The sequence below is a fragment of the Antechinus flavipes genome, chromosome 6, assembly GCF_016432865.1.
Source record: "Antechinus flavipes isolate AdamAnt ecotype Samford, QLD, Australia chromosome 6, AdamAnt_v2, whole genome shotgun sequence".
NCBI lineage: Eukaryota > Metazoa > Chordata > Mammalia > Dasyuromorphia > Dasyuridae > Antechinus > Antechinus flavipes.
Window position 1 is genome coordinate 91,205,617 of NC_067403.1, and position 25,833 is coordinate 91,231,449.

Below are 25,833 nucleotides of genomic sequence, written 5' to 3' on the forward strand. Positions count from 1 at the left end.
GCTAAGGTAATAGAATATTTGTGTATACATTTTCACCCACACATTTTTACCGGATGTTTCTTTATGACTTCAAACTACTAATTTCTGTCATGAAAATTCACTTTAAATTCACTATCAAATGTTTATTTATTTTTGGACTCTAAACCAAGAGATAATGTTTCTACTTTTTAACAAGAATATATCATTAAGAGGAAAGCTCTACAAAACAACCTACTTTTATTACTCAGAGGGATTTAATTTGATGTATTTGAATTTTTTCAGCATACTAAAACTCCTGGGACTTGTTTATACAATTGAAAATTTATTATTTCCTTTTAATTAAATTCACATGAGCTTTCAAGCAATTAAGTTACAGAGAGTGCTGCTTTATTCTCTTCTCCCCAACCTCCTTCCCCAGTCATGAGAGAATCGAGTAGATGTATGGAAATTAAATCTCCAAGTACTGTTTAAATTTCCAAGTACAAGTAATATTTTATACAAGACAATGATGATGGGAAAATAAATGTTTCCCCATAAAATGTAAGGATAGCTAGTAGCAACTAACAAATTGTATTCTTCTAGTCATCATAGCAATTAGCATACATTCAAAGTGCCTGATCTACTAGGAATAATTACAGGAAAAGCACCTTTTTCCCATCTTCTGATTCTGGCAGTTGTTTGTCCTTTTGTTTTTTCTTTTTTCTTTCTTTCTTTCTTTCTTTTTTTTTTTGGTGGGGGTAAGGAAGAAGCACATCCCACTACTGCATATCAAAAATTGCTTTTTAACTTAGAATCTTAGTTCATTGGGTGAAGTCTCAGAAGTTAATTGATTTTTTCATGGTCACATAGCAACAATGTGTCAAAGGTCGGGTTTGATGACAATCTATACTCTGTATCTGCTACTAGAATTAAAAATAGGAAATTTTATAGTAATTCCAAAATAGAAGGTACAGATCTTAATCCTCTTTTGTCTGAGATTTACCTCAGATTTACCTTGGTCATAAACCAAGCACTGAAAGAAAAAGATTATCATCCAATGTTATCTCCATCTTATCCCTCATACTGATCTTCCTACCCTTATAGTCATTATATTAGCCATACTGTATTCACTATCACCAATCTTCTCTACTTTGTGGTCTGTGAAAGAAAAGAAAAAAGGCATCTCAGGCATCAGGAAAAGAACCAAAAATTGTGAATGTACCTGCCCTGACTGGAGAGTATATAAAATACAATGATGTACTTATGTCAATAATAACTAATTTTTTAGAATAAATTACCTCTTACTGGATATAGGTTTATTAAATTGAATCACTGAAGGCTTTTGAGTAGGACACTGGCATTTCCAGAGGCAGAAATTATAAGATAGCCTCCATGTTTCACTGATATCTTCATAATATATAAAAATAGTACCAAGAAGATTTTAAGAGGTGTGAATTCCTTTGGTGAATTTATATGAAAACATGAATTTGAACCACACAGCATGGAAAAAAAAGTGTTGCATTATTCATTCTTAGAAGAATATCCCTACCCATTGATAAGCTCATAAATCCATTAAACTATTGAAATATTAGAATGCAATATGAACTGAAGTGGTGAGTTACAGAGTTATTTCAATATTCCATGAAGGGATAATGAGTACTTGAATTAGAATAGTGGTAATGTACATGGAAAGCAGGGAATGGATGTTAAGAGAGATACAAGTAAAATGAACTGGATGTGACAATGGATTTTGTTAAGTATATGAAAATGTGAAGAGTATATGAAATGGAGATATTAAAGATGACGTCAAGGTTTTGAACTTAAAAGATTGGCAGGCAGTATTATTGTTAAATGAGAAATTAAAAGATACGGTTTTAGAGGAAAGATTACAAATTTTAGTTAGATCATGTTGATTTTTAGGGACTGAAGGAATATCTTCTCATCCATTGATTAATGAATCCATTCAACAAATCTTTATTAGCCACTAAGTAAAAGTCCTAATTCTACTTTTGTGTATTCCAGAATTCATGGAATACCTAAAATACAGTCCTTACTCTCAAGAAATGTATAATGCACTGTGAAAGATATAGAAGGAAGTTGGAGATATAAGTCAGAAGCTTAGTATGGAAGTTAGGATTAGGGATAAAATTTATTTGAACACAGTTCACATGGAAATAAGGAAAACTGAAGAAATGAATTAAATTGTTTAAGACACCAACAGTAGTTCAGAAAGGATCCCAAATCATAATAACATAATTTCTGTCCTAATAGAGAAGAAAAATGACTAAATTTTAAATATGCTCAAATTTGCAAAAACATTTTTGGTACTTATAACAGTAATATGCATAATCTATCAAATAGTGCTACACAGCATCATAGCATATGGAAATTTTCCACCTCAGAAGGATCACAGGGACAATGTAATCCAAATTTTTCATTTTTCAGGAAGGAAACTAAGCTCTGGAAATTAATTTGTCTAATATCATTCAAGTTACAAGGAAGAGGTGCTTTGTTCTGGCACAACATAAAGAAATTTTGTCAATAAGAATTTATCTACTTTCATACATTCATATTCAGCTCATATCTGATAATAATATACTAATAAAAAACTATACTCTTTCCTCATTTTAGTTTGTGACCCAAAAATTATTAGGTACAGTATTGTATTGCACTTGTAAAAATAAAACACCTTTCAGTATTTCATATAAGATGTTAAACATATGGGAAAAGTAAAAGAACATTATTATTATATTTTTAAAATAAATGGTTTCTTTTTAACGTACTTATTCTCAAGTGCATAGGGCAAAAAGTACATGTATATAGCCATTTGTGACTCTACACACTGCTAGTTTCAAATTACATGCCAGAAGCATGATACAGATGAAATTGGGTCTAACTGAGGAGCAGGTGTTAAAGGGATGAAAACCAAGACTACTATGGGTGTCTCTTTGGCTAGCTTCAAAACCAGCTGCAATTGGAACAATGCTAGAGAATACCACTTTGCTTTTCTCTAGCTTGCCAATACAAGCCTTTTTGCTAATGGAAACACATAAAGAAATATATGCCATATGGAAAAACACCATCTGATGAGTGTATTCCAAAAAGTGGCCCATTAAAAGGAGGGGTGGTGGTGCCTTCATTTATTCGTATGTGGTTTAAACAAAACTTGGTTAAACTGGGCTTTCTGTGAAAATGAAACCTTACAGAATTATAATTGTTCATGATTGCTGTAGGGGATGCATTTAAGCTCACTATAATTATGCAAAATATTGAAGTCGTCAATAGTAGATGTTGTTTTTGCTCAGGTATGTATTAAATTAGATGACTTCTAAGTCCATTCCAACTCTTAAATTTCATGTTTCTGTAATTATCTCCCAATACTACCTGGAATTTTTCCACTGGAAAAAATATTTTTTTCATTTATTCCTATGGCTACTGCTGTTTGTTACTTGAGAAATAATTTATTATAAATTAAACTTTTATATCATTTAAAATTTGAACCACATATGACAAAAATTTCTAATGCTTCCAAATATGAAACTTTTTTTTTAGATGATAAAGCTAATGGAAGTCAAAAGGATTGTTTTTCTCTGCTCACACTAAATTTGTCTGAAATACCATTAAATTTGATATATGCATATAAATGAAAGAAAAATGTTAATTTTCAAGTAAATCTATTTTAGGTTTTTAAAAATATCTAATCTTTAAATAAGGAGTTTAAAATGGAAGAAAAATAAAAGAAAGAAAAGAAAGATGAGCATCTGTGGAAGAGAAGAGATAAAGAAGAGGAATATATTTGATTTATATGTAATTTCTTTGGTGAAGGGAATTCCTTATAAGATAGATACCATTATCAATCAAGATTCATTATCTAGATAAATGAAATGGAGATAATTGTATTTAAATAAATTCAGAAGGAAACAGAGAAAACTTATGAGGGACTTGGTCCTTTCTTTCTTTTACTACCTTATAACTGTGGGCAAAGCATTTAATCTATTTGAAACAGTTTTTTCATCTGCACAAATATCACCTCTAAATTCCCTTTTTTGTCTCAATATATGTCACTAAACATAATCACATCTCAACATAATCATATCTAAAGGTGTCTATGTTGTCATTATATATATATTCCTGAAATTCACTGTCTCCTCATTTTTACCTGTCAGATTTTTTTGTTTTCAAGAATTGAAGACTTAATTTGACTTCTACCACCTTCATGAAGTTCTTTCTGTACTCTATTAGTACTTTCTCCCTTCTCAATTTTTCTTGTACCATTCTCATTTGTATACATATTTTAACTACCCAGGAGGATGTACATTTCCAGACATTGAGATTATTGTGCTTTGGTCTTGTATTCCCATATTTTTTAAACATATGTACCTTATGTGAAGTTTGTGGAACTTAAGTGAAAGCTAAATTTTCCTCTGTGCTAATAAAAAAAGGAAATAAAGCTCTTGAATAATTTTACCTTTGTAAAATTATAGAGACTAATACCATTCCCAGATATCATTCAACTTGTTATATTGTATTTAATGTGGACATTATTCTAAAGACATAACCTGTTGATAATTATTCTAGAATTTAACAAAAGTTCTCACTTTGTTGTACTCTAAGATTAAAAATCACAAATTTCTCTCATATGGAGCTTGCAAATTACAATTACAAAATTAATGCCATTTTGGTAGACTTGTAATTTCTTTTTCTGATTGTTTTCAGTGAATTACATAAATTTTAACAAGTCAAGTCCTGTTTTTTTAACACAACAATGTGGAGGAGATTGTTATAAATTTATTTGTCAATTTGCTCAATCTTAAATGCCAACAACATAGAATTTAAACTCCTTATTTACAGATTAGATATTCTTAAATACCTAAAATAGATTTACTTGAAATTTAACAATTATTAATTAGTGAGTGACAAAACCTAGTAAGAAATTCTTCATAAAAAACTTCATGAATTCTTTGCAGTGTATTTAGGGATGTGTATTTGTGTGTGTGTGTGGTGTGTGTGTGTGTGTTTGTGTGTGTTTGTGAAAGTCACCCTCTTATTAGAAATATAGCTCGATATTTCAAAATTACAGAAAATGATTAGTGGCCTCATTTTTGAAATTGTAAATAAGAGACAGTACCCAAGATGCATAAAATATTACATCAGAGTACAATTCTTTATAGTCCCTGACAGTTATAACAAAGACAGATGGCAGCAATATAACTTCTCAAGTGTTCAGGGAGGCCAAAAAGGCAAGTTTGCAATCACTTTATTCCATTAAGTAATAGCAGGCAAACAGAATGAATTTTTAAGTTTGCATTTTATCTCTGCATTCAAACCTATTCTCTTGCAATCAGTCATTCAAAATGCCCCTTGACGTTCTGTCAGATCTGTCATTTCAAATCCTACTCCTAGATTATCCTGTCAGTGCATTCCTGCTATTGGGCTCCAAAGTTCTTCTGAAGACCACCTTAAAAACATGAGGGTTTTCCCCCCACTATACAATTATGTGTTTTTGCTTCAATTGGACCATCACTTCTTTGAAATAAATCTTTTACTCATCTCTTGTTACTTTTCAAATTGCCGTACTTGCAGTTGCCCACACACAAAATTCCAAATTCCATCTATATGTCTTTGTACATTTATAGGTGGAAGAAAGATCTGGTATGCATGCCTTTCAATTCATACTCAGCTAAAAAGCTTGTTACAAATGAATGAAAGGATGACTGAATGGGAAGTAAACAAACATCTAAGTATCTACTATGTGTCTGGCACTCTGTTAAGAACTTTACTGCTCTAACCACCTTAGATTATGAGTTGCAGAGTACATAGAGAGAATAAAAGGAAAAAAAAAAGTTTCTTCACCCAAGAATTCCTCAAACCAACACAATGAAAAGTCCAACCCTTTTTCTCTCCTTAAGAAGGATAAACATGCTGTTAAATATAAAGAGAATAGACTTCAAAGAAACTATTTTTTATGTGAGTAATCGAAACTAGAGGAAAAAAAATTCCCCTTTGGTCTGATTCAATACCACAGATTGGAATATAAGGATAATTTCCAGGTAGCAATAATTATTTTTAAGATATCAAATCAGAAAAATAAATATAGAGAGAAATACACACTTTGGGGAAATACAATCTAGATTCCCTTTTTTTGTCTTGGATTGTTACATTTCCTAGTCAGCAGCTTTGTTCACCTTGAAATTCCTCCTCCCTCCAGAAAATCCTCCCAACCCCTTTTATAGTTTCTTCTTTTATTTTTGTGTTTCCATCTAACAATGTAAATCATGTGACAGTAGAAATCATCTTGCTTCCTTTATTTGTATTAGTACAATATCTGACAGGTGTAAAGTATTATCTTTATCTATAGATCTATCACACATTTACCCATTTATCTATTCATCTTTCTTTCTAATCCATTCCTCAAATCAAGGTAAAAAACCATTGATTTGATCAGGCTTCTGTTTCTTGGGGATGGGTCCTGTGAGGTGTGTGTGTGTGTGTGTGTGTGTGTGTGTGTGTGTGTGTGTGTGTGTGTGTGTGTGTTTGTGTGTATGTGTGTGTGTGTGTGTGTGTGTGTGTGTGTGTATGTGTGAGAGAGAGAGAGAGAGACAGACAGACAGACAGACACGGGGTGGAGGGTGAGGAAGAGGGAGAGAGAAGGGGAGATGAAGAAGGAAAGAGAAAGGGAGAGAGAAAGGAAGAAAGACAGGGAGAGTAAGAAGGAGAGGGAGAAAAAGAAGAGAGAAAGAGAGAGAGGGAGAAGGAAAGATTTTTCACTATCACTTAAAAAAAAATAATGTGGATACCATAATGTCAATGTGTTCTTCCCTTTACTATACCAAATACAGTCATTTCAAAATAGTGCCTTCCTAAAGTTATGCATACTTTCTGGTTTTGAACTCCTGTGGTTCACAGTTTATATTTAAGCCTGGGAATATTTTAGCATGATGACAAAATTCTTGATGACAGAAAAGTCAAACTATGAATCTATGAACACAGCACCCTTGAGGCAGACAAATCTATTGATTATTTGGAGGAAAGCTACAGACTCTAATGAATAAGCTATAGTCTACGGAAACATCTCTTTTGCCTGAATGAATTGACCAATTCAAATAGTTCTTCTGTTTACAATTTGCATGTATGCTTTAGTATTTACAAGAAAACAAAGTAGATATTCATGGATTGGGGCACAGCTAAACAAATTGCGATAATATAATATAGCATCATATCACTAAACAAAATGATGAATCATAAGAATTCAGAAAAATATGAATATATGTATATTGATACAAAGTGAAGATTTAAAAGAACAATATGTAAAACGACTATAACTTAAACAAAAAAGGACAATTAAATGAAACCGTTGAGACCAATCTTGGTGACATGATTCATCCCTTTCATTTCATTAGAGAAGTTTAGGACTTGAAATGGATGTGAAATATTGTATATGCTGCCAATGCTATTGGTGTTTCTGTATGTTTTGAACTTTTTACTATATATCAGAAAATTACTTTAAAAATAAAACTTTATGAATAAAGAAACATACACACACATATATTATGCTAGAGAAACAGATTTGCTAATAGGAAATTCAGATTCAGGGAGCAATTTTAAGGGTGAGAAGTTATAATTTTACAATATTAGAGGATATATTCAGATGATAATCAGAAGGGGTAGTAAACCATAAGAGCACAGGAAGGTGTCTCTGACTCTTATTCTACAAACTCCTTGATGATACATCATATTTCAGGGAACACATACTTAAAATATATTTCTATCTGATATATAATATTCCTTCATGCTATTCAGTGATGCCATCTGGAATTTTCCTTGCAAAGATATTGGAATGGTTTGCTATATTTTTCTCCAGGTTATTTTACAAAGGAGGAAATTGAGATAAAAAGGGTTACTTGACTTGCCCAGTGTCATGCAACTAGTTAGTGAGTGAGGCCAGATTTGAACTTAGGTGTTCCCAACTCTAGCCCTCTATATACTGCATCAACTGTATGATTATTTCATTCTTGTAGATGTCAGAATTTTTTTTAATGTTGATTTTGTTAACTCTAGTTTTGTTTCTGCCATTAATATAACCTTTGCCACTAGTACATCTGCTTATATGTATATATCTCAACTTCATAAATACTGGACAAGAACTTTCTTTCAATCTTTCCCTTCAGTGACTCAAAAAGAGACAAAAACACTGAGACAGAGAGACACAGAGAAATAGAGATACAGAAAGATAAAGAGACAGAGGCAGAGGCAGAGACAGAGATATGGTCATTCAAAAACAGAGCATATCAGTTTGCTCCTAATAGCTAATGGTTTTAAGCAAACTAAAATATAATAAAAGGAGTTCAGATTTAGAGACAATTTAGAAAATACAAGTAAATAATATAGATTGTACAACAAATCATTATAGTTATGTAAGTGTTTAAGTTTTATTGATTTTTTTTTCTGGCTATGTGCTTGCTAATTAATAAACTTCAGTAATGTCACCATCAATTTCTTCAAGAAAATGCATTCTTGAATATTTTCTTTCCCTTTCCACTGTTTTAATTTGCTTATATTTTTATTATTCTTTTTAATGCGATTTTTGAAGAAAAGCTTTTAAGCCAATACAACTCTACTTCTCATTAAACAAATGATTCCTAATATTATTTTCAAATTTCCTATTCAGAAACACTGACTATTGAGAAGCATATTGTTGATGCTTTATACTTATAAATATTTACCACATTTTTGTGCAAAGCAACTTATGTGACTTTCTCCATTGACATTGAAAATGATTAATATTAAGAATTTTAACTAAAAGTTCTTGAGAAGGATAAAAAGCACAGTAGGCCTGGAGTTAAGGAGACTCAAGTTAAAATTTCAGCTCATCAACTAACTCAGAACATGGGCAAAAATTTCTTACCCTTTTTAAATTTCTGAACTTACCTCATTATGAAAAAAAAAAGGATAATAATGCCTAAAGTACTTATCCCATGATTTCTAGATAAAACCTGGCTTCTGAATCAGCAAGACTTATGTTCAAGCCTCTCTTCTACAGTATCTATATGATTCTGGGTGTAGATTCTCCATGATCTAGAAAATTGTCTTAATAATTTTAACTTTTATAGCATCCACTATCAGCATTGACAGAGAGGGTTTAATTGTCAGGAGTTAAATTGAGAGTTTAGTAGTTAAAATGAGAGATCCTGAATCTCTTTCACAAAAAAGTGGTTCCTTCCAAAAAAAGTTTCTATGGATTCAAATTTAATAGATTTTCACTTCATAGAACATAAATTTGCTATAAAAATATTAGGTATTGCCATTATATTTCAAAAACATGTAATCATTAACATTGAGTTTAATATTATGATATTTTCATAATGGGTTTCATTGTTATGTGACTCACAGGCAAAATAACTGTAATGTGAATGAAAAACATGAATTTGATCAAAAATAATTTTAAATTTTTTTGGAAAGAAACCAAAAGGTTAAATATTTATCCAAAAGTATAAAACCTTCATGAGTTTATAATGAAAATTTTAGGTATCATAGTATCATAGATTTAGAACTGGAACTAAAGGGATTACTGGATTCACCCCTATGTTTTATAGGTGAGGTAATTGAATTCAGAAAAGTAAAGGAATATGCCCAGGATCCAATAACTTACTTGGCATATTCAGAGCTATCTCTGCTTCAAATGAGGCAATGTGTACTGAGAGCACCTTGGCAAATATAAAAGTTATATGGCTTTCAGTTGTTAACAATTATGCTGCTGTTGGTAATAATAACAGATAGTAGTATCTTTAGTGGCAGAGACTTTCATATTAGCCTTGGGTCTTCCTACATGCTTTAAGGAATTTTAGTTAATTTATGTGTCTGATAATGATGATGATGATCACCAAAGAGAGATAAGAGTTTGGGGAAACTCTCAATATATGTTATCAGAAATATGTGACTATTTCTGTCACTATTGCTTCTTTGCTGCACAGGTGCCTCTAACTTTGTACATATTTGACATCGGGGGAGGGAGGAGTTTCCAATGATAGGGTTGTGTCCAATAAATAGAGGGAAATAATATGAATACACACAAACACATATAACCATTTGACCTTAGGCTTTATTTTTGATATTAGATTGGCATCTTTATTTCTCTAACACATAAATGGAAATGAATATGAAAAAAGAAATTATGCAGCAGAATAAAATCAGATTACAATGCCATGTGCTATTGCTCTACTTTTTGGTTTAGATGTTTGGTTACAGAAACACACACACACACACACACACACACACACAGAGAGACAAAGAGAAAAAGGAGAGACAGAGAGAACACAGAAAGAAAAAGAGAGAGACAGAGGGAGAAAGAGAGTTAGGGAGAAGAGAAAAAGAGAGAGAGAAAGAGACTGAGTGAAAGAGAAAGACAGAAACAAAGAAAGAAATAGAGAAACACACAGAGAGAAAGAGAAAGACAGAGAGAGAGAGAGAAGGAGACAGAAAAGCAAAGAGAGACATACATAGAGACAGAGACAAACACACACACATAGAGACAGAGAGAGGGGAAGAGAGGGATTGATAGAGAGAGATAGAGACAGAGACAGAGAGAGAAACAGAGAGAAAGAGATAGAGAGAGAAACAGACTGTTTTTCTCTATTGATGGAGCGAATTCACATTGGACTTTCTAGCAACCCAGGCTGAGGAACTTCCACTCATGCACCACCCTAAACAACAGGGGGATAAATTGTGTATTGCATGAGTTATGGCTGTGATTTATAACTGAGCTTCCAATTACACTCTCCTAGCTCAGCCAGGGAACATACTGTTAATACCATCTACGATATTCAGTACATGCTGTCTATGCCATGGACATTCTGGATGCACATTATGATTATGCTTGGCTTCTAACAGTCATAGATGCTTTAGGATTATATCATATAAATAAGTGGATAATAAAAAAGTTTCATGTAAATTGAGGTATTCAATTACCTAATTTAAAAAAAGCATTACTTTCTTGAATACATTTTTTTTTTTTTTTTTTTTTTACTGTAGGAAGGAGAGGAATGAATTACGTGTAAGTGAGGTTAAAAAAATTGATTCGATATTAAAATAATTAGCTTTTATTGTAATCCCTAGCATTTCCCATAAGCAGAAGCAGACATTCCAGTTCAGGTGTATTAACCTTAACTATATAAATAACATGAATTTTTATTTAACATTTTACTGGCAATATAAATTTGGAGATGTAGCTTGAAAGGGTCTCTAAGTAAATTTTTTAAATGCCAACTTGGTTATTAAAAACACAAAATTAAAGAAAAAAAAATTTCTGATAATGTTTTAATAAAACTATTTAAGATAAGTTCCACTCCCCCAGCAAAAACAAGCAAACAAAAAACTTTTCTCATTAATGGTATTTTCATAGTGACCAGTCATGAAAAAAATGATTCATCCTGAGGGTTTTTGAGGATGAAGAAAGCAGAGAGTTCTTCTTATCAGATTAAATCGCAGTCCTTTTGTCCCTAATTTATTTATTTATATTATTATAATAACATTATATTATAATATAATAATATTATATAATATTATTATAATAAATAATATTAATTTATTATAAAACAGAAGCAAAGTTAAATTCATGGATTTACCTCAGCTTATTTTTGTTAGATACTTTAACTTGGGGTTATCTGTTTGCATATAAAATATCTTTGTTTCATCAAACTTTATTTCAAGAAACCTGATTCTGGGTGAGATGCACTCCCACATTTCTATGAGAGTTGGCATCAAAAAAGATCATATCAGTTACTTGAGAGCAGGAGTATTTTCCAGTTTTTATCTGTATTCTTGGTCCTTGGAAAGTCTTATAAACAATTATTGTTCAGTCATTTTCAGATGTGTTGGAATCTTTGTGATCCCATTTAGGATTTTCTTAGCAAAAGTACTGGGGTGCATTGTCAATTCCTTCACTAATTGATTTTACAAATGAAGACACCCAGACAAACAATGTAAGTGATTTGCCACGGATAATATAGCTAGTAACTATCTAAGGATAGATTTGAATTCAGGAGGATGAGTCTTCTTCACTCCAGGTCTGATACTCTATCTATTGTGTCACATAGCTATCCAATTGGTCAACAATAGGCACATAAAATAAATGTGGAATTGATATGAAAATATATCATGGGGGGGTTCATTTCAACAATACTTTCTTCCAATTTTGAATATTTATGTTAAACATTTCTGATTATATGGGAAATGTTTTATGAGACAAATTGAGGGGTAGAAATAAACAGAATATTTGATGGGAAAAGTAGAAAAATGAAAAACTACTGTATTAAAATATATTTATTCAGAATCACTTAGAGTGGATCGCACATATATATGTACACGCATGTACATGTATATATACATATATAATATATTCATATATAATACATATAAATATATTATCATCCTCTCTCTAATGGAGACAAAATGATAACAAAGGAAGATGATGGAACTCAGTGCAAGATAATGGTTTCATAAATCCTCATGAGATGGGTGTGGGGCAGGAAAAACAACAAAAAACAACCAAGTAAAAAGTAGAAATTTAGGAGATTCAAAAAATATTAAATATCTACTACTGCAAGGTACAAATATTGTCCAATTGAAAAGGATTTATCATTCAATTTACTTTGCAAAAATATTATCATATTAAAACACATTGGTTGATATTAGAAGGATTGAAATAGAAAAATGTATACCTGTTATGGGCCAGAACTCTGAAACAAGGATTCTTACAAGGGAGTTAAGTCAGTAGAATTGATGAGATAAAGGCTATCTAGTTTAGCATGGTGATTAATAGTTCAGTATGATTGATTTGATCTTACAACAAATAATGATTTCCTAGTGATATAATGATTGTTTTACACTCAGTGTACAGCATATAAGCTGAGACAAACTCAGCCAAGAGAGGCAGAGACAGATTCATTCCATCGTCCACCTTTGTGGTGACTGGAGGCTGAAGCACAAACAGACTCATTCCATTTCACATCACTGTGGTGGCTGGCCTGTTCTGTATTTTCTCCACCAAAAACAAGTCCTCTCTGAAGGCCAGGAAAAAGCTAATTGAGTACCAGGTGAAGGAAACATTAAAAAATTTTGGACTTTAACACCTGGCTATTCTTGTGGTGATTACTCTGCTGAAAGAAAGGCTGCTCCCAGAGACCTCCAGAAAATCAAATAAGAACATTGTACATACCAGTTCATACCAATTCATTTTGCACATGCTTTCAATATGCCAAAGAAATAGACAGTAAAATGAAAATGTTTGCTCCAATGTAAAATTATATAATTTTTGCAGAAATTAAAATGTCCTGTTTCTTCAAGTATTAAACTGTTAGAAAATTGAGTATCTGCTATGTATTTTTTAGCATAACTCAAGAAATCATTATTGATATTCTTATTGACAATGAACAAACACAGATCATAAGTCAAGTTCACTAAACATTACATGTAGGGAAATTTTTAATTGACTACTTTGTTTCAAGGTTTAATATCTGAAAACCTGAATGAACATCTTTCATAATATTAAAAACATAGTAACTAGATAGACTTTGTACATTGCCTAACATGTTAGGTTCTATGATAATCAAAAAGGATTTATTAGGTTCCTAATGTGAACCAGGTACACTAAACGTTGAACCATAGTTTTCTTACTATTTTTTAGGAAATACTGATTTTTTTTTTTAATTTACAACTCATTTAATATTCACTAAAGAAAATACTTATTGTAAAAATGCAGGAAACTGGGCAGGATTCATGGTTTGTTCCAGACATTTTTTCATGCTGACTATAATAAGTAAAGTGATATCAATGAAAATTACCATAGTTTGAACACTAAATGTATTAATGAGCTTCATAATAGTTTTCAAAGTAAAGTCGAATAACTACTCCAAGGTTTATGATGTAAGAGCTTCCATTGGAGTATGGGGTGTTTGATAGGATCCATTTTAAATCTCACATTCTCTAATTCTGTGATTTTTAAAACACTGCTTGAACTAGAAATCGATTAATATTCCTTCTAACACATAAATTAGTTATGATTACATATAAAATGAAAAAAAAGATCTAGATTATCATAACATTCAAATTTGGGACCCTGAAAGGATCAGGAGCTAAAACTAGAGACACAGAACTACTTCTGGTTGAGGAAAAACTTAAACTAGGTGTTTCATTTTCTTTGTGGAGATTGAAGACTTTAAGTCTGGAAAGAAGTTGAGCAATACAAAGTACTTTATGTCTATTGTCAACATGGAGATGTAAGATAAATAATAGAATTTTAACAGTTACCTTTACTTATTTATGGTTCTTGGATAAGGGCTGATGAGCCCCTAAAATAAAATTAAGTTTTGTTGTTGTTGTTCCCATTTGAACAATATAGACCTTTTAGGACTATTTTTCTTACATATTTTCCATGTACACATTTATCATTTTGCTACTGTAAGTATTAATATTTATTGTTTACTCACACTGAACTACTATACTGTATCCTGTCTGTCTCTGTGTCTGTGTCTGTCTGTCTGTATCTCTTTCTAATATAGATACATGAACTTTTATCTTTTAAGAACAAGAACTTGAAAAAGTTCAAAATTCATCAAAATATGAAATATTATGTTGTGATTTTATATTGTAATAGTTTGGAATAGGAGGTTTTTTTCTAGCTAGGATATTTTCTAGAAAAGAATTATTACCATGGCTGTTTGAAATTATTTTAAAAATACGCTTCTTGATTAAATGCTAAGTTTTGGAATTTGATTGTCTTTGGCTTGCTAATTTAAGTTTAAAAAAATGAAACTATTTCAGAAATCTTTGGTGTCTGTGTGTTATTAAATAGATACAATTACAATGGCATTGATTTTTCTCAGGCAAAGCCAAAGTATTTAAAAACCATTGCAAGATGAAAATTCATATTGTAATGATGTAACTATGTTGTTATTATTGTTTATAATAAAATAATAATGGTGATGATAAGAGTAACAGATGAGAGATTCACAATGAAGAAAAAGTTTCCCCTTCACTTCTTACATCATGAGCAGCTGTACTAAGAACATCTATCTACTTATCTACTTTGTTTCTACCCTACCTGGATTTCTGTGCTTTCTAGAGGAAACATGGTAATTTGAATGTCCTCAACCAAACACACACACACACACACACACACACACACACACACACACACGTTCTGGAATATTTTTACATATTAATAACTATTGGAAACTAAAGAATGGAGCCAAAATGATGATGTACACACAAGGACCTAGCTAAACTCTCCCAAGATTCCTCTCCAAACAACTTTAAAATCACACTTAAATTAATTTTGTAGAAGCAAAGACAACTAACTGAAGCAGCAAGATGGTGGAGTGGATAGAGCACTAATTTTAAAGTTAGGAGGACCTGAGTTCAAATCCAGCCTTAGACACTTAAGTCTTAGCTGTGTAAGCCTAAGCAAGTCACTTAAATCAATTGCCTCTCAAAGAAAACAAACAAAAACCAAAACAACAACAAGAACAAGACAGCTGAGCACATGCACAGGAGTAGAACTTACAGCCACCCTCAACAACAGCAAAGCTGTGGCAGGTTTACAAGCTGCCAGCATGGAGAGGCAGAACCAAAATGGCAGAATAAAGACAGAAATTTGCCCAATAATGACTAAACAAATTTCCTAGGTGAAGACAATTTAGACACTAAGCAAAGAAGGTCTTTGACATCAGGGTGGGAATCCAGCATGTAGTACTGGTGCAGGGCAAGTAAATGCAGACCCAGACCCAGACCCTGACCCAGCTTGGCCCAGCCTGATCTCTGAATCAGCAGCATAACTGATGACTTCCAGAACTCTCAGCCCAGAGATACTAATGATAACCTAGAAAGTCAGCAAAAAAAGGTCTGTGGAATCAGAGTGGGACCTCAGCATGCAATCCCAGAACAAGCCCACCCAGGCCTCAGCTCCCACCCGGACCCCAGAATCAGAGAGGTAGAAGCTTTGAATCAGCATCAGTGCTGGAGGCTTCCAGATCTCTCAGCTCTGGGACACCAGGAAGGATTCAGAAAATCAGTGGAAAGAGTTGGTGGCAATGGGGTGGCAGTTCCAGTGCAGCCCTTGTCAGGGAACCTCATACTGTCTAGCACACTAGATCTTACAACTACAGTGGGGAGGGAACGCACCTAACAGCTCCTGGGTAGAAAAGTGTGCTTGAGGTCATATTCTTGGAAGGATTTCTGAAAAGAGCTGCACAAACCCCTGAAGCTTGGGACCGTGCACACTCAACCCTGGAAACAGAGCCCTACTTGAGCAAATAATTAAAAGCCAAGTAAAAGGTAGGAAAATGAGCAGGGAAAAAAAATGTGTATGACCATTGAGAGATATTATGGTGACAAGGAGGATTAAAACACACGCTCAGAAGATGTTAACAAAATCAAAGCTCCTATATCCAAAGCTTCCAAGAAAAATAAGAATTGGGCTCAGACCATGGAATAGTTCAAAAGGGATTTTGAAAATCAAGTAGGAGAGATAGAGAAAAATTAGGGGAAGAATTGAAAAAGATGAAAAAGGAAATATAAAAAGCTAATGAAGAGAAGAATATCTTAAAAAGCAAGATTGACCAATTGGAAAAGGAGGTAAAAAAAAAAACTCACTGAGGAACATAATTCCTTTAAAAAATAGAATTGAACAAATGGAAGCTAATGACTTTATGAGAAATCATTCTACAATAAAGCAAAATCAAAATAATTAAAAAATAGAAAAAATGTGAAATATCTCATTGAAAAAAAAAAAAACAACTTACCTGGAAAACAGATCCAGGAGAGAGAATTATATTGTTCTACCTGAAAGTCATGATTTAAAAAAGAGTCTGGACATCACCTTTCAAGAAATTTTCAAGAAAAATTGTCTTGATATTCTAGAACCAGAGGGTAAAACAGAAATTGAAAGAATCCACCAATAACCATCTGAAAGAGGTCCCAAAATAAAAACTCTCCCAAATACTATGGTCAAATTCTGGAACCCACAGATCAAGGAGAAAATATTGCAAGTATTCAGAAGGAAACAATTCAAGTATAGTGTAGCCATAGTCAGGATAACACAAGATTTAGCACCTTCTACATTAAAGGACCAGAGGGCTTGGAATATGATATTCTGGAGAGCAATAGAACTAGGATTGCAACAAGAATCACATACTCATTAAAAATGAGTTTAATCCTTCAGAGAAAAAGATGGTCATTCAGGGAAACAGGATTTTCAAGTGTTCATGATGAAAAGACCAGAGCTAAATTGAAAATTTGATTTTCAAATAAAGGTCACTGGAGAAGCATAAAGAGATAACTAGGAAATAGATACAATAAGGGACTTAGCTATGTATTTATAATGCTACATGGAAGGATGATACTTGTAAATCATTAGAACATTCTCATTATTATGCCAGTTAGAAGGAGCATATATAGACAGATGGCACAGATGTGAGTTGAATATTAAGGGATAGTGTATATTTTTTTAAATGATGAAATTAAGGAGTGAGAGAGGAATGTACTGGGAGAAAGGGAAAAGGAAAAGTGGAATGATGCAAATTATTGGCTGCCATGAAAAAAGAGACAAAGAAAAACTTCTAGAGTGCAAGGGAAGAGGGAGAGGAGAGGAAAAGTTAACGAATCCTATTCTCATCAAATAGGAAATAACATAATTCAATAAGGGTATAGAAATGTATCTTACCCGATAGGAAAATAATAGGAGAATGGGATATGGGAAGGTGGGGAGGCTGATAAAAGAGAAGGCATATTGGGGAGAGAATGATCGGTAACAAAGAAATAGCAATATTCTGGAATGATCAGTTGTGAATGACTTTACTATTCTTAGGAGTACAATGATCCACAACTAGTCTGAAGGACTAATGATGAAAAAGCCTAACCATACCCAGAGAACTGATTCTGTCTTTGAAGTATTCTCTCTCTGTAGACTGTTCTTCTGGAAATCGCTTTTCAATACTTCACATAATTTGAGAGGTGTGAGGTTGTAGCTCAGAATTTTTTAATTTGCATTTCTCTAATCAATAGTGATCTAGAGCATTTTTTTCTATGACAATAAATAGCTTTAATTTTGTCATCTGAAAATTATCTGCTCATATCTTTTGACCATTTATCAATTAGGAAATGACTTGTATTTTTATAAATTTGACAGTTCTTTATATTTAGAAATTAGACCTTTTTTAGAAATACTAGTTGTAAAGACTGTTTTCCCAACTTGATACATCCCTTTTAATCTTGCTTCTGTTAGTTTTGTTTGTGCAAAAACTTTTTCATTTAATGTAATCAAAGCTGTCCATTTTGCCTTTCATAATGTTCTCTAGTTCTTCTTTGATGATAAATACCCCTCTTCTCCAAAAATCTGATAAATAAATTATTCCTTATTCTCTTGATTTGTTTATATTACCATCATTTATGACCAAATCATGTACATATTTTAACTTTTTTTTTTTTTTGGCATGGGGTGTGAGATGTAGTTCTGTGCCTAGTTTCTGACATATTATTTTCCAGTTTTCTCAGCAATTTTTGTCAAATAGTGAGTTCTTATTCTAAAAGCTGGAGTTTGGGGTTTATCAAATACTAGATGATTATAGACCTTGATTATTTTGTTCTGAGTATCTAATCTATTCCACTGATCTACCACTCTATTTCTTAGCCTATACCAAGTAGTTTAATGACTGCTTTAAGTTTGGTACTGCTAAGCCACCATCCTTTGTATTTTTTTTCTCATTAATTCTCTTGATATCCTTGATATTTTGTTCTTCCAGATGAATTTTGTTATTATTTTTTCTAGTTTCATAAAATAATTTTTTTGGCAATTTGATTGAAATGGCACTGAACAAGTAGACCACTTTAGGGAGAATTGTGACTTTTAGTATATAACTCAGCAGTGCCCAATTTTAACATTAAATTTAAAGTCAAAGTCAAAAATAGATTGAGAAAATGGGCAGACCTCAAAAGAAGTAAAAGAAGGGGAACAAACTTGATGCCCACAAAACATGCTACCATATTGACAAGAAGACAAAGACATAATTTTATAAGACACAAACAAAACCTCAGAGAAAAATGTTAATTGGATCATAACACAAGAAATCATGAAAGACTTAAATAAAGAGATAAAAGTAATAGTGGAAAAATTGTTGAAAGAAATGAGAGTGAAACAAAATAAGGGTGAAGGAGAATTAAGAACTTGTTTAAAAAGAAGCACAAAAAACTAAAAAACTAAAATAAAATTTGCCAAATGATAAATGAAGTATAAAAATACACTGAAGATTTATTTAAATAGAATTGGTTAAGTAGAAAAGGAAGTATAAAAAATGAACTGTAGAACTCCTTAAAATGCAGAATTGGTCAAATGGAAAGGAGGTACAAAATGAAATCATTTTGTACAGTAACAGCTATGTTTTAATGATGATCAACTGTGAAAGACTCAGCTTTTCTGATCAATATAATGATCCAACACAATTTCAGAGGAATCATGAAGATAAAAAGCACTATCTCCCTTCAAAAAAAAAAATTCCTGTGCAAATTGAATATATATATTTCTCTCTGTCTCTCACTGTGTATATGCACCCATATATTCATACATGTATATGTATGTATACATATGTGTATATATATACATTTAAATATAGATATATACATATAATAATGATATGGCTAACATAGAAATATATTTTGTAAAATCTCACATACATCACTCATATTATATTTTTTTGCTTTTTTCAGTGAATGGGAAGGGTGGGAAACAGAGAATCTGGAACTCAAAATATAAAAAGAAAAGAATACTAAAAATAAATAATAAGTTAAAAAATATCAAGGGCTCTCTGAAAACAATTTGCTTATTTGAATTATATGTCTGTCAATGTTTATGATTATCTTTGTTGTTGTTGTTGTTTGTCCTTTGTTCTCAAAGAGGACTATGACTTCATAGAGGTGAGGCCATGACATGCAAATAAGTTGGATTTGAGTGAGAGAAGGCTATGCAAGATCACTTGCCTTGCTTTCTTGTTCAGAATCATCTAGGTTTAGGAACAAGATATACATTAAGAAGGCAAGAATTAAAATATATTACCATTAAAAATAGTTTTAACTTTGTAGATTCCCTGAAAGTGTCTCTGGAGTCACAGAGGTCCCTGCACCACACTTTCAGAACTTCTATCACAATCTAAGCTGGTTCAAGAATAAGCATAGAATAAGACGTAATTGCACTCTATCTTTGACATAGTCCCAAGTAGACACTAGCCTCTACCAAGAAGAAAAGGGTTCAATAACAATGGAGATTGAGATGAGAGTTTTAGAAATCAATGTCACAGGAATAGGAGAGGGGCACCTTTGAGCCTTGAGGCATTTGGGTAAACGTTTTTGTTTGTTTGTTTGTTTGTTTTTAATTAAAGCTTTTTATTTACAAAACATATGCATGGGTAATTTTTCAACACTGACCCTTGCAAACACTGACCCTTCTGTTCCAAATTTTCCCCTCCTTCCTCCAACCCCCTCCCCCAGATAGAAGGTAGACATTTGGGTAAATCTTGATTATGCTGAGACATGCTAACTAGGAAGTAGCAGAAAATAGGAACAAACTGGGAGGGCCAACAATGGCTTACTCAGGTGGGAAAATAGGATAATCAATAGAGGCAGACCCACTTAGAGGTAAATTACTACAACACCTGAAAAGGCTATTGGTATAGGGTGGAGCTGTGGGATCTACTAGAAAGAATTTCAATGAATTGCCTGAAAATTTACACAAAAAGTCTTCGAAGACTTCTTGATTATATTTTTAGTGTGATCCCTCTTTAGCTTAATTGCTCAAGAATTTGTATTATTTTGGAGGAAGGATAAATTACTGAAGGGATATTACAGAAGAAAAACTAAACAGAGGCACACCAATAAATAACCCATAAAAATGCTCACAACCACAAAAGAATAAAGCTGGAAATGCCCTGCCTGCATTGCTTTTGTGCCCTATTTTTAATTTTCAAGACTGCCTTTGACATATACTTTAACCTGATTTCCTTTTTATAATAATGCTTAAAGGTAGAGGAAATACATACTTTCCTAGTTTTCTTGGCCATGCTCATTTACCAAAGGAGAACACGGTGGAACCCCTCATTTTCCTAATAATAATGGTTCAATGAAAATCATATATCAAGGACCACAGATTAAGCACAGTCTTGTTATAGCACGTGGACTTTAAGTGTTTTCTGAGATTCAGAGATTAGTGGATCCCAGAACCTCTTGACTCCAATCTATTGAACCACAAATGATTTTCCATTGGATCATAAGTTATTTAAAGGCAAATTTTTGTTTCCTAAGTTCTCTGAAATGAATAGCAAGTTACTTTTACACAATAATTCTCAAATAAAATTCTTCTAAAACCATTTTAGTGACATTTTAAAAAATGATCAATTGTCCTACATGAAGCCATAAAATAGCCAGTCTGTGTGTATATATGGATGTGTGTGTGTGTGTGTGTGTATACTACATATACATCAGATCATGACTCTCAAAGACTGACATAAATAAAGGAATTACAAATTATAAAGATAAAATCTGTGATCATCTGACATACAGACAACAAAAATCAAACTCCTCATGTATTTCAAAGTCAGTACAAGAATAACATTTATCACATGGAATAAAATCTTTTTTCTTTTATTTTTCATGTACTTACATTGATATCTTCCAAATCTAAATTATTTAAAACCACATGATTACGTTTCCAAATGATGGGAGGTCGCAGGGCTCCTTGAATAGCACAAGTTAGCACAGCACTCTGTCCAACTGTTGCTGCTGTGATGCTCAGTTTCTGATCTTCAGGCAGACTCAATTGGATAACCTCTGTAAAAAAGATATAGTGTTGGCAGTGTTAATGAGTACATGGTTCTACAAGGTTAATTAGTGGGGTTTATGAATACTAGTAATTAAGCAGCTTAATTTGAATCAAAGAGAAAAGACTTCAAATGAAATATAGAAATAATAGATTGTTTCCTAAAGGTCAGTATGACACTTTAATTTAATTGATTGACAAACTCTATCATGAAGCAGAGAACTAGTCAACAAGAAATACATTTCAGATATATAGAGTTATAATAAGCCTGACAGATTGTACTCAATAGAGACATAAATTATTTAACTATCAAATCGACATGTTAGTGTGTTATCCACATTGAAATCAAAATGATGTTGTTTATTCACTGTTAGATTTATGTGATAGATAAGGTGAGATCATTGCTGGCTGACTTAGTGATTACTGCTACAAGTGAGTGAATAAAATGCTTCATGATGCTGGGAAACACAAATCGACTTGAAAGGAATGAAAAGTGTTTGGGTAATCAAAGGAGTAGGGGATTGATTTTATTTGCCAAGTAGCCATGAAAGCAAACGCTCTGCTCCAACCTTATTTCAGTCATTTTTGAGAAAGTCCTTTTGTTCCTCAAATTTTATAACTCTATAACATAGCATATGTTTGGCCTTTTACTATGATCTTTTCTCACCAATATTGCTTCATGCTGCTGCTTTTTAAGCAAGGTGAATCTGGATTCCTTTTGCTAAGATAAGAGAATTTAGAGGAAACAATACAAATATTATCCTTAGCAGTCAATACTCAATTAGGCTTGTGATCTGATTGAAATAAATATCCCCTTTGCTAATAGAAATAGCAACATATCCATCTCTAATCATATTATATCACATCTCTATTTGTTTTAACCTGACATGCTGGGCTGTTCCTTGTTTTTGTTTTTGATGAGGAATGAAAACCAGTATAACACAGAGGATACCCACTGATTAACTTTAGCCCTTTGCTATATAAATTGTCTATCTCATTTTTCATTGATTATATCCTTTCCTTGACTCACAGTTTTTTGGTTGTTGTTGTTGCTATTATTTTGTTTTGTTTTGTTTTGTTTTACAGAGGCAATTGGGATTAAGTGACTTCAGGACTGGTGTTCTATCCACTGCACCGCCTAGCTGCCCACCTTCACTCACTTTTGCAGGTTGCTATATAGAATGGATTACAATATTCTAATATTCAACTTATTACTTTCTATTGAAAATTCACTGAAACTTATTTTTGATTCTTTGAAGACTGACTTGAAGCAGAATTTTCCATCAAACATTACCACCAGCAATAGAATATTAATATTAAAATGAGATTTTTTTCCTTTTTTATGGATAAATCTAAAACTTTCTATTTTGCCTGGAACAATTAAGATTGTTCTATTTTACCTAATTATGAGCCCAACTTGTTCATTGACAGTATACTTCCAACACACACACACACACACACACACACACACACACACACACACACACAAAGATAGAGTGGCACAGATAAATTGTCTTTAGAGAGTCTATCAATTTCCATGTTATATTATAGGCAATAGATATTCTTGTTGTACTTGGGTTTTATTTGTTCTTTCCTGTGCATGTTTACACCAAATTGTTTTTGAATGACTGGGTGTTCATACCAGAGATTCTATAATATTTTGATGCTTCTGGTGCTATAATTTTAGTGCTGGTAATACCTTAATGATGCCAGTTGAAAAGAAAGGTACCTAGAGAATTATGCCACCTATAAAGAAAAACTCTATTTTGGATTATGTGTACCTTTCATTGTTGGAGGGAACATATACATCAATAAGTTTACAGATCCATTTGGTAATTTAGTATTACATTTCATTCAAACTGTAAACAGGCAAAAACTGAGCTGGAAGCAATTCCATAGTTCAGCAGTTTCCTCTTTCATTTTGCCTCTTTTTCTTGTCTTTTTTTTAACTTCTTTATTCTTAAGAAAAACATATGATTAAACATCAGCTCTTGACCAAAGCTCATTGCAGCTTATTGAGTTTTTTATTTTGCTCCTTTCTCAAATTATGTCTTTTGACATTCTATTTCCCCAATCCCCACATACTACTGTTTTAATGCAAGTTTTTTTTTTTTGTTTTGTTTTGTTTTGTTTTGTTGCTTTCTTTCAATGTTCAGCTGGTGAGAATATCTAAACAAAGTACTATGCTTACATTTCCTTGGAAAGTGACTGGCAAAGTACCAAGAGTGGAGCCAAGATGGCAGAGCAAAAGCAAGAAGCAGTTCGAGCTCCCCCAGTTTCCCTTGAAAACTTTCTGAAACCAAACCTCTAGATAAAGTCTGAAGAAACAAAATCACTCTGTAGTTCAAGACAGACTGAAAAAAACTTCAAGAAAGATCAGTCTCACTGGGGTGAAGAAGGAATTCAGCCCAGGTCAGACAGAGCCTGGAAAAGGCAGTGAGAGGGTCTTAATCACAGAAAACCAGCTTCTAAGTTCCTCAGTCCTGGCTCAGTAGAGGAGCAAATTAGTGGGGTAGCTTACAGGTCCAGCTCAGAAGGCAAAGTCTGGGAAACAAAACTGTTTCCTGAAAAGAGAAGGCAAAGCTACCCCCTGAAAATATAAGGCTGTTCAAAGCCAAGGCTCAGAGCTGCACAGGAAGCTTGTAAAGGTGCTTTCTTTACCCCAAGGGCAGAACCCAACCATAAGAGGAAAAAAAAAAAAAAAGGAAAGAAAATGAGCAAGAAACAGAAAAGAGCCTTGACCATAGAAAGCTACTGTGGTGACAGGGCAGGCTAAAACATAAATTCATATGAAGATAGAATGTCCAAGAAGAAATATCAAAGAGTGATATAAATTGGTCTCAAGCCCAAAGACTCTTCTTGGAAATGTTCATAAAAGATTTCAAAATGCAAATAAGAGAGGTAGGAGAAAAAATGAGAAAGGGAATGAACATTAGGAATGAGAGAATCAACAGTTTAGAAAATGAAGGAAAAAATTGTCTGGAAAAAACAACTCCTTGAACAGTAGAATAAACCAAATGGAAAAAGAGAAACAAAAGATAACTGAAGAAAAAATCATACCTTAAAAACTAGAACAAGGTAAGTGAAAGGTAATAACTATATAAGACAAGAATCAGTCAACTATTTGGAAAAATAGGTAAAGAAAGAGTTCTGCCAAATTCTTTATATCACACAAATATGGCACTGACTCGTAAAGTAGGAAGAGCCAAGACCTAGAAATAAAATTACAGATCAATTGCCCTAATGAATATGATGCAAAAAATTTAAATAAAATATTACCAAGGATATTACAGCAACTTATCAGCAAGATAATACACTATGACCAAGTGGGATTTATAGCAGGAATGAAGAGCTGGTTCAATATCAGGAAAACTATTACCATAATTGTCCATATCAATAACAAACCAACAGAAATTATATGATGATCTCAATAGATGCAGAAAGTGTTTTTGAGAAAATATAGCACCCATTCATATTAAAATAATGAGAGCATAGGAATAAAAGGAGCATTCTTTTTAATAATAATAAGTGGTTTCTATCTAATACCTATAGCAAGCATTATTTGTAATGCATAGAAGCAGGATGCAATCCCAATAAGATTGGAGGTGAAACAAAGATGTCCATCATTACCAATATTATTCAATATTGTACTAGAAATGTTGGCTTTTGCAATAAGAAAAGAAAAAGAAATGAAAGGAATTGGAATAGGCAATGCAGAATGATATGATGATATTCTTAGAGAATCCTAGAAAATCATCCAAAAATCTACTGGAAAAAATTCACAGCTTTAGGGGAAATGTAGGATATAAATAATCCCACACACATCACCAGTATTTCTATATATTACTGACAAAGCCTATCAGCGTGAGATAAAAAGAGAAATTCCATTTAAAATAAACTGTAAACAACATAAAATAGTTGGATGTCTACTTGTCTAGACAAGCCCAAGAACTATATAAAGACAATTACAAAACAATTCTCACACAAATAAAATCAGATCTAAATAACTGGAAAAATAT

At 32.5% G+C, this 25,833-nt stretch overlaps 1 protein-coding gene across 1 annotated transcript in view; it reads right to left on the minus strand.

Moving 5' to 3' along the window:
* The window catches only part of FSTL5 (follistatin like 5), a 994,361-nt gene that overhangs the window by 281,524 nt on the left and 687,004 nt on the right, over positions 1-25,833 (minus strand). The window contains exon 7 of the mRNA XM_051966050.1: positions 21,659-21,825. Coding sequence (XP_051822010.1) covers positions 21,659-21,825 — 167 coding nt within the window. The remainder of the gene's footprint in view (positions 1-21,658; positions 21,826-25,833) is intronic.